Source organism: Sorex araneus, chromosome 6 (genome assembly GCF_027595985.1).
Source record: "Sorex araneus isolate mSorAra2 chromosome 6, mSorAra2.pri, whole genome shotgun sequence".
NCBI lineage: Eukaryota > Metazoa > Chordata > Mammalia > Eulipotyphla > Soricidae > Sorex > Sorex araneus.
The window spans coordinates 103,714,333-103,725,245 of NC_073307.1; the positions used below are offsets into that span (position 1 = coordinate 103,714,333).

A 10,913-nucleotide genomic window follows, 5' to 3' on the forward strand; every position below is an offset into this window, starting at 1 on the left:
GTTAGATCAGCATTCCCTTGTCTATGTTTTCCCTCGTTATTGCATTTCTTAGTGAGTTTTTACATGTTCTAGAACTTTTGGAAACTTTTAACTGGAGTACTGGGATATGATTCTAATTGCCTTTAATATTCCACTGTTCTCTAATTTGTTCCTGTCGTTCAAACAGGTCTGACACTTTTTCCCCCTCATAAATAGGACATTAGCTTCATTTTGTCTGTCATTGATTGGTTCAACATTGTCACTGGGTCAAAATGTTCTTCAGAGTCCTTCACTTTCTTACTTATCCCACTCTTTCCAATTCTAAGAATACTCTTGAAGTTTGTTAGCATTGGAAAGCTCATAGGCTTTATCTTTTTATCAGTACACTGTGCCATTATTTTACCTTCTGATTAAGATTAGTCCTTAGCTGTCACAGATCTTTCCATAACGACAAGATTACCGAAGCAATGGAATTCTTGTTATAGATTGCCTACACGTTCTGGCCTTAGAATTTATAATTTTACCCTTGCCTCCTGTCCCCACCCTCCACTTACATCAATTCAAAATGAGACGTCTTATGAGTAAAATTATCATGATCATTTCAGTATATTGTATCCTCCTGACATTTTTATGATTATTGTATCCTCAGTACCAGGATTGTTAAAATATTTTTGCTGAATAACTGGAAGAATAAGTTGCTATGGGCAGTGTAGGATATCATTGGTTTGTCCTTTCTCCCTTGCCACAAAGAGTTTAGGCATATCTGGTAATAATCTCTAAACAATCCTAGAGAACATTGATATGTCCTGTTCCCCTGGCCACAAGGAGCTTAGGTATATCAGTCACGCCCATCAAAGTGCTCCCGAGTCACTCCCATTCCTTTGCGTATCTGTAACCACTTCTGTGCTCCCTTCCCCAAACAGTTAATCAGCTTTTCCCCTAATCAGACTCTGTTCATTTGTAAGGTCAGACCTTTCTAGGACAATGAACTTGTATTGTAAGTTAATATTGCTTTGCTCCTCTCCTCGTGTCTTTTGAATAGTTTACTTTAAAACAATGTCCTTTTTGTATGGACAAAGAAAGACAGTTGTTAATATGCTTTGGTAACATGGGATTTAATTGGCTTTGAATATTATTCACTTCCGGGCATCTGCTTTCTCGACTTAAGCCTCAGTTGCCCTTACTTCCTAGCGACCCCAAAAGCAGGGTCCCGACGAGGGACGAGACAGGCCCAGGGCAAGTGGTGAGTTATGTGCTACCCTGGCATCGAGATGGGCCTGGCCAAAGTGCCTAATGCTTAACTATATGTTAAGAGCTTGGTCATGGACATGTCATGTCATGATCCAAAAGCAATTCTATAAGCTTAATGCATCTCTTGCTATGTCCATACAAAATGATTAATATTATGAATACTTATATGTTAGATGGACAAGGAGAGGAGAAACACACCCTTGGGTGGGTGTCCTGCTGAAAGAGAATCTGTCCTAGAAGAAGCATCCCCTGAGGGAAAGAACTTTACCCCTATTGATTGTGACCACACCTATGTGTAGACCCCAACCCCTCATGCTTGGGGATTTAACTAGGCTGTGAGAGTGGGCTGGGGGCCAGTCCCAGGATGAGTCCCCAGTGCCAGATATGGAGAAGCTAGATCGAGATCCAGATCCAGAGCGAGAAGGAGAATGAAGTAGCATGGGGGAGGAAGAAGCAGGAGGAGAATCAGAGGAGAATGGAGATGGGAATGGAATAAACTGCAACTGAGACCAACCAGCCTGGCTCCATTCCTTCCTTCGCCTGCCTCATCATCACCATCAACCTCTGGGGGGTGGAGAAGCGGCTGGAGACTACCAAATGCGGGGGGCGGGAGAGATAGAGTGCTGCTGCCCTGTGCCTGGTGTCATGCCCCCTCCTCCCTTTCTTTTTGTGTGTTTACACAGGCAGTGAGTGGAGCATAAAAGGGGGTAGGTAGGAATGAACTCCCTGCCTCTGCCCCATGATACAAATCTGATTGTAAGTAGAAGAAAACAGAATTGATGGCAAAGGGAAGAGAAAGGTTTCCCTCTTCGTCCAATCTCAAGTGACCACTGAAAGTTAATTGCCAGTGACAGAGATGTTTCCAGAATATTCTGCCTATCCCTAGGGAAGCCACATCAGACACCCTTCCTCAGTGATACATCCAAAACCAGGGATTCTCTATATCTGCTCAGTTTCGTTTACTATCCCTTTTATTCTTCTATTAAAAGTCCTAGTCTTTGCTATCAATTATGGCCTGCTGAAAAATAAGTAACTTGCAACATTAGGGTTCTTTTTTCTTTTTCTTTCTTTTTTTTTCAGTTTGTTATGTTTTTTGGTCACACATGGCAGTGCTTAGGGGCTACTCCTGGTTCTGCACTCAGGAATTACTCCTGGCAGTGCTCAGGAAACTATATGGGATGCAGGGGATCGAATCCTGGTTGGTTGTGTAAAGGCAAGCAACTAAGGTTATTTTTTTCAACCTGCAGGGGATACGTCTCTCAAATGGTGAGAGTGATGAGCAGAGCAAGGTAAAATATGTAGTTGGACTTTATTAACTAGGTATTAATAAATAAAGGTCCAGATATGTAGCTCAGAGGCAGCGCACTTGCCTTGCATGTGCTAGGCCCCAAGTTTCATTCCTGGCATCCCACCAGAAAACAAAACAAAACAAAACAAAAACCAGAAGAAGTTGATGAGAACTGGAAAAATAATACCTTAAAGAGTCACAGAGAGTGATAGTTCTCACGCTGCACTTTAGCTGTGGTGCTCACCTGGGGTCTCACTCTCTGTGGATTTGCTGGGCTCGCACACACTGGCTGCAGTGCCACTGGAAACACTTGTGGCACTGAGGTTCACATACAGCCAAGCTGCCAGGATGTAGCTCAGCACACATGGATGGCACAGGAGGACTTTACAGCTTTACACTTTTAAGGCCGATGCTTTAGTCGCTAAGGCATCTCCCAGCCCCATTGTTACTTATCTGTTCTCCCCCCGCCAAAGAATTTATTTTAATAAATACTCCATGGATGAAGGAAAAACTTCACTTTTGGGAATCTCAGTTTGTTTATTGCTCTTTGTAGTGTGATTGAAGCTTATGTGTACACATGTGTACTAAGTATGACATCATGAACATCCAGTTTCCTGTAAAGTATCTCAGCTTCACCTTTGTAGGTTGAGAATCAAATCTTATAATATAGCATCTTTCAGAAAGTGAAAGATTCAAAAGTTAGTTTTAGAGGAAATTTATGAAGTCCAAGAAAGGAGTTAGATGATCTAGCCACCAATAATATAGGTTAGCCTCAAAAGTGGTACAAAATCACTATGGTCAGCATATAAGTTCCACAAAATCATTTGTTTATTCTATTCACTTGTACATTTACATAAATGAGATAAGAGACAGTAACCACACAATAGTCATTCAGTGGATATTCATGGACAAATTAGCTGATGTTACAAATCATTCTTTACTTGAGGTTATGAAAAATATCATTTTATATTGCTTTAAGAAGTTTAAGCTTTGACATTAGCAAGATTGCAACTCCCAGATTCAACCAGAAGGGGGCAGCATCAAGAAGTGAGAGGCCGTCCAGAACACAGTTCCCGAGTTTCCAAATTCTCAATAGGCCAGTGTCCATGTCTGTGAGCTTGTAGTGCTCACTATGTCTTCACTGCTGCAGGTCTTCTTTTCCAGCACGCACGGATCATCATTTTTCTCTCTGCCTCATCACTTCCCTTCCCTCTAGAATAGTAATAGCTCAGCTCCTTCGCTTCTGGGTCTGGGTTCAGCTTCCTTTGGATCCCAGAGGGGTGCATCACTCCCTTGGGATACTTCTGTTGCCGTTGTTATTACCCCTCACAATTCTCTCAGGGCCCAGTGAAGCTATATATGGGTCACAGACTTGGGAGGAGGCATTGTGAGTGAGTGCTTCGAGCTCAGTGCATCAGGGGAGGGGCAGAGGGGGAAGGCTGACAGCAGGAGACTTAGCAGGTGGGACTCATTGCTCCACGAGTCAGGCCTTTGCGCTGGCCGCTGGAAGAGGTTTGCCAGCTCTACGCTCCCAGAGTACAGTGTCCTGGATCCCAGACTGTGTTTAGTGCTCTAATCAACAAGGAATTTCAAATCACCTTGGGTGAGGACTATTTTAAACTTTGTTTATCCCTTAGCCCAAGAAGGACCCTCTGGCTCAAATTTCCTATCCTTCACTGCAGAAACAAGACAAGGGGCATTAATTATCCAGAGGAAAAATACTTGTTTCCAGTGGGGGTGCCAGGGCTCTCCCTTTTTCTCGAAGGTTCTGGCTGTCACATAGCCTGTTTTGCTATGTAGATTGTAGTAAAGTGAAAGGGGGGTTGAAGTTGACTGAGTGGGGGGTGGGGTGGGGGAGAGGCACAGAGAAGTGAATTGGAAAGTTCTTTTTGCATCAGAGCCAAATGGATATTACTATGAGGCTAAGAGGGAAAGTGTGCTAAATGAGAGGAAAGACTGCAACAGATTAATTGGAAAAGCCAAATTATATCTGGAGGTGGAAGAATAGAAAAGAGATGGGAGGTATCATCTGGAAGGAGTCTTTTGGGGGCAGAACTCTAGAACAGGTTTCCCCCAGATTCTCTGATAAAATGCTACTCTCTAAAAGAAAACTTACCACAGGGAGAAGGAGCTGAGGGAAGGAGAGTATGGGGAGAGGGGGACACTGGGACAGTGGTGGTGGGAAGCAGACACTCTGGAGAGGGTGTGGTGCTGGAATGTTCCATGCATGAAACCCTACCACTAACCTACCCTTACCATTGTAAAATATACTGCCTAAAATAAAACTTGAAAGACAAAACAAAACCAACAGAAATGACTGGAGATAAGGGACTTACTTTTAAAATCAAATATCTACCTTCCTTTCATAGAGATTCTGATTTTCTGGGACCAGAGTTTGTACTGGGAAACACAGTGTGCAGTAAGTGCTTCAGATAGTTCTATCAGGGAAATTAGGAAAACACTACTCAGGTCTAACTATGAACATATCTCTTAATCTCCAGGCTCAGACTGAAGCCCTGCTTTAAGTTCTGAATCAGTTCGGAGTGAATTTTAAAAGCTGAGACTCAAACTTTGGATATAAACCAACCCTAGGTGCTCATGCACTAGGAAGAGTTATGTTCTTTGTGGAAGGCTCTGTGAAAGCCTGTCTACTTTAGTGGAGAAGTGGCCTAGACCAGTGCCTTTGGGTCAGCAATGCTGCTTTGAAAATGGGAGTGGATGTGCAGGTTTTCACATACTGAGATTAATGTCAGCTAAAGAGGCGTGAGTAAAGAAAGCAGGGAGCACTGGAATTAAGAGTTACTACGAATCCTTACACTTGCTGTTTGCTACCATCTCTACTTGTGTTCCCTTTGTTTATAAGCCATTTATTTTCTCCAAGCCATGAATGAATCATATTGTTCTCTTCTTTCACAGATCCTAGTTGGGATGAAGAATTCTCAACTCCTGCATCCGGTCAAGGCCACTCTAAATGGAACTGTGATCCATCCAGCATATTTCTTGCTAGTGGGTATCCCTGGCCTCGGGCCTAACACACATTTCTGGCTGGCTATCCCGCTGTGTTTCATGTATGCCTTGGCCACTCTGGGCAACCTGGCCATTGTTCTCATCATTCGCGTGGAAAGGCGTCTTCACGAGCCCATGTATCTCTTCCTGGCCATGCTTTCCACCATTGACCTTGTCCTCTCCTCTGTCACCATGCCTAAGATGGCCAGCCTCTTCCTGACAGGCATCCAGGAGATTGAGTTTAATATTTGCCTGGCCCAGATGTTTCTTATCCACTCTCTGTCAGCCATGGAGTCAGCCGTCCTGCTGGCCATGGCTTTTGACCGCTTTGTGGCCATCTGCTATCCACTACGGCATGCTTCTGTGCTCACCGGCCCTACTGTTGCCAAGATTGGACTAGCTGCCCTGACCAGGGGGTTTGTGTTCTTCTTCCCTCTGCCCTTCATCCTGAAGCGGTTGTCATACTGCCGAAAACATACAGTCACACACTCCTTCTGTTTGCACCAAGATATCATGAAGCTGTCCTGTACTGATACCACAGTCAATGTCGTGTATGGACTCTTTATCATCCTCTCCGTCATGGGTGTGGACTCTCTCTTCATTGGCTTCTCCTACATCCTCATCCTGCGGGCTGTGTTGGAGCTGAAGTCTCGGGCGGCGGCACTCAAGGCTTTCAACACTTGCATCTCCCATCTCTGTGCTGTCCTGGTGTTCTATGTGCCCCTCATTGGACTCTCGGTGGTGCATAGGCTGGGTGGCCCCACTTCCCTGCTCCATGTGATTATGGCTAATGTCTATCTTCTGTTACCCCCTGTGGTCAACCCTGTTGTCTATGGAGCCAAGACCAAGGAGATCCGTTCTCGAATCCTCCATTTATTCTCACGAGATACCAGGTGAGCGGGGAAAACCTCTCCAGGATCTTCAATCCGTAACAAGAACAGGAGGATTGGGATCCTTTCAAAAAGTTTGGTGATTGGAGAAACCAAACTTATTTTATCTCAATAAAATCTGGTTGTCTCCAGGAACATATCCGTATGGACCTTCTGACCCAGTCTGGTAAGGCCATTCTGGAGAATGTCTTTGATATGCTGTTCTTTCATTTTTTCCCCCTCTCTCCCTATTAGAAAAGTCATGTCATATGGATATGAGAAAATTGTAAATGCCACAGTTATGTTTTATTTGAGTTTTGATGTATGATTTTAATTATTTTTGCCTTCTTGCAGCTGTACTGATGATTTCTTGTTAACTATATATATTCTTTCTTGGCCCCCCTAATAGTTACACAGTAATTTTTCATGGTTGATGAAAGTATTGGGGCTATAATAATTGACTGGAGAGCAAGGAGACTCCCAGGGAAGGAGGTAGCTAACACAAAGCGTCTATGTTCCTATATGCATGTGGTTATATTTAGGTGCAATGTGTGGGTGGCTACTGAGTGTCTGGTGTATCCTAGTTGTAGTTGTGAGTTTGTAGGAATTTTTTTGGTGGGAGTTTATTATTTTTAGTGTTTGTGTATGTATAAATGCATAGAATATATACCTTTTAAATTTTTGTGAATGTGAGAAGTATGTTTGGCTAAGTATATGCTTCATGAATACTATCTCTGATTACAATCTTTTGTTTGTGTGAACTCTGTGAGTTGACACATAGTACATATCTATGTGAGAATGTTGGACAATATAGACAATACCTATGACTATGCTATGAAGATGATACTACTGTCTTTTTTTTAATATCTGTAACTGTAAAGTTTAGAATGTAATATGCTGCAAGTAATGTGTAAAATGTGAAATGTTACACATGTGCAGCAATGTGGAATATGTGATATGCATGTATGTGTGAAAGGAATAGTATTGGGATAACTACACTTTTCAGACTGTATAGTGTTTATCTTTGAACATATGTCATATGTACATGATTGTGATATGAACTTCTCTTGTGTGATTTTATGCCTTGAGTCATATGTGGGTGACATGTGATATCTGAGTAATATGTGCGTATGCACCATGGGCCGTGCTGTGCCTGTGTGCCTGTGCCTGTTTCATGGCACATTTTTTTTTGTGTACCTTATTTCAGTTGTCTGGTATGAAGTGACTACAGCATCTTTATTTAAGAGGTACAAGATCAAATATGTATTAATTGTTAGTAATTTGCACTTTTGAAAACTGTGATCTTGAGAGATCCAGATTCTGAACTTGTTCTAATTTGGGTTTTGACTCAATGTCTGACATGACAGCATAGCTCATACTTCTCTCCATCTTTCCTATACCATCTTTATACTGATTATATGATTTTCAGGTGCTTCTGTTCTATCTTTTCACCTGCACTTCCTAAGCATTAGCTACCTTAATTGTTGGCCATTCACCTAAATAGAAGGTCAAATGCTATCCTCTCTTTATTCCTTTTTATGCTAGTCTCCCAAATATGCTTGCTTTTATTATTATTACTGTTGCTGTGCTTTATTTGGGATGTTTTATTTTTAAATATATTTAGTTCTTGAGAATTAAGTATAAGAAAAGCATACAGATACAAATAAAATATGATGATTTTAACATATCAATATTAATAAAAATTAATTTAAATACATACATTCCTGTGATCAACAATAAAAGAAAAATAAACTATTATCATTACCCTAGAAGGTCCCTCTGCTCTCTCAGACCATCTCCTTTCTGCCAAATAAAAATCGCTGTCCTGATTTCTATTATCCACACTTTTATTAAGCATGTATATATATCCTTAATTGCAAGGAATCTGTTGACCCCTTTGGGTGATAAGAAAATAAGGGTGTGTTGGGGGAGACAATCTGGGACATCGCAAGGGTTCTATAGCTCCCAGGGATCTCTCACTCCAGGGTGATTACTTAACTTCCATCTCTGGAAAGGACTAAGTCAAAAACATTCACACTGAAGAATTACAGGTATAAAATAATTCAGTGCTATTCAAGACACTTGAAATAAAATTGAAGTAAACCTTATAAGGTTAAAATCTTGAAAATACCATTGGCACATCATAAACCTCTGTGAATTTCATTTCTTCTCTGTGTAATATGTAACAATAGGGGTGATGTAAAGCTTAAGTACTATGAAGTACGTTGAGCACTACAAAGTGTTACAAACACACAATAAAAGATCATGATCATGGTTATATTATTACATGACCTTAGGGGGCACCATCCACAGCATGACCTACATGAACGGTACTTTCAGAACTTCTCACTGCACCACTAGTATGGTTGTGTGTAACCATCCTGATTTATTGCTGTTAATGATAACAACTCTTTATCTCTTAATAAATTAACTTTTCTAAAAGCTTTAGTGAGATGCTGAATTTTTCTTTCAAAGTTGGTGTCTGATTTACAAATGATCATGAAAAAAGTACAACTGTGCCAAGAAGTTCCTTAATCAGTTATCTGTGTTAGGAAAAGAGGTTGAAATTAGATGTAATATAGGCTAGGATTACTAACTTTGATATTTGAGCTAATTCACCTGAAATTTAGTAACTTGAAAAATCAAATACTGTTGACCAGATATTATAAGAATTAAGTAAGATAACAGGTACATTCATATATGGAAAACAAGGAGTTTCAATACTTATTGGTGACAGTAGTTTTAATTACAAAAGTGGATCAAGTGAAACTTATTTATTTCATCGTTGGTAATAAGACTCAAAGTAGAACTATTTTCACTTTCATAATTACCTTTTGTGCCAAGGAAACACATCTACATCTCTTGAATCCTTAGAACCATTTCTGGGGCACGAGAAGCAGACTCTCCGCGCCTAAAGACTGTGATCCTGAGGTCTCCTAACCCATTTTGGCACCAGAGCGGATTCTTGCAGCCATGCATTTTGACTGTGAACTGAGCTAAAATATAAACCCAAAACCGCGTGGCCGCTGTCAGCTATTGCGGCCGCGCAGACTCAGAATCTTCACTCTCAGCAATGAAGAGAAATTATTAGATGATGCCTATTCAGCAGGTCTGATTGTTGGGGAAAATTTCCAAACAATAATAGTGAGTTCTGTATGGAAATATGGAATGTACTCAAAGTATATAGAGAATAAAGGGAATATCATAAGCTACTTAGGTGTGAGGAGGGTGTATTGGGGTTCTTGGTGGTGGAACATGTGCACTGGTGAAGGGATGGGGGTTTAATCAGTATTTGACTGTGACTTAAACCTGAAAGCTTTGTAATTTTTTTTTCACGGTGATTCAATAAAATATTTCTTAAAAAAAAAGAGAACCATTTCTGGGTCAGTATGTCTCATTTCAGTGTTGCACCCTACACTTTGGTTCCAGAAAAGACTATTTCAGCCCCTTTGTAGAATATATGATGATTATATAGATTAGAGAATATTTGACAGACTCCACAGACATCTTTTTAGCACACTTATTCCTTTGAACAACTGAAACTGTTATCCTTCCCTCTGTGGAGGAGATCTATGTTCTTTCCCTATAACTTTTCTACTCTCAACCCTACTAGCTATCGTCAAGAGTTTTCACCATCTTTAGAGAAATAACACTCACAGTTGAGAAAGATAACTAAAAAAATTAAAAGCCCACATAAGAGATCTGCTGTTTCTCCACTGTGGCTTCTGCAGTGTCAAGCTTTTGACTGTTAGTCCAGCACATCCAAGGTCATTGAGTCAATGGGATGGTTATAGGAATGGACTGAGAACATGGACAACATGACCAGTGCAGGTCAGAAGTTAGCTGAATCACTGAATGTTTCTTGATACTGAAAAAGCATCTTTTCTTGTTGAGGAAGCAAAAATTATCTTCCCAAATTTATCCCAGATTCTAAAAGTTATCTCTTGGGATGAGAAATGTCACCAGCAAGAGGAGCTCCAGAGAAGAGAGCTGTGAGTGCAGAAAGTCAGCTTCCATAAATAATGGGCAGTTTTTGTGAACTCAGGTCCTCTGAAAAGCAGTTGCCAAGATGAAATAAAGGTAGTTTAGGTTTATTGGATTACTCCCGTTACAGTGCTCCCACTCCTCTTTGTTTATGTGTAGCTTCTTTTTCCGTGTTCTGTTGACTTGTAAATATTGCTTTTCTCTTCTCCTTGAGTCTTTTGCATAGTTTATTCAGAGCAATGTCCTTTTTGTATGGACACAGGAAGATTTTGCAAATGCTATGCTTTTGTAACCTGGGAGTCATTCGACTCTACATGATATTTTCCTCCTGAGCATCTGTTATCTCGACCTAAGCCTCAGCTGCCCTAACTTCCTAGCACCCCAAAAAGCAGGGTCCTGACGACGGACGAGACGGACCCAGGGCAAGTGGTGAGTTGTGTGCTACCCTGGCATCGAGATGGGCCTGGCCTAAGTGCCTAATGCTTAACTATAAGTTAAGAGCTTGATCATGGACAAATGTTGTCATGATCCAAACA

The 10,913-nt window shown here is 41.1% G+C and overlaps 1 protein-coding gene across 1 annotated transcript; it reads left to right on the forward strand.

Annotated features, from left to right (window-relative positions):
- Window positions 1-5,446: 5,446 nt before the first annotated feature.
- On the forward strand, window positions 5,447-6,421 carry LOC101549052 (olfactory receptor 51D1). The gene has a single exon (XM_004618293.1). It carries the CDS (start codon window positions 5,447-5,449, stop codon window positions 6,419-6,421), a length of 975 nt encoding a protein of 324 aa, XP_004618350.1.
- The last annotated feature ends 4,492 nt before the right edge of the window (window positions 6,422-10,913 follow it).

What these genes read in the sequence shown, in the direction of transcription:
- LOC101549052 (XM_004618293.1), top strand. Translation starts at nt 5,447, where the DNA reads ATGAAGAATTCTCAACTCCTGCATCCGGTCAAGGCCACTCTAAATGGA.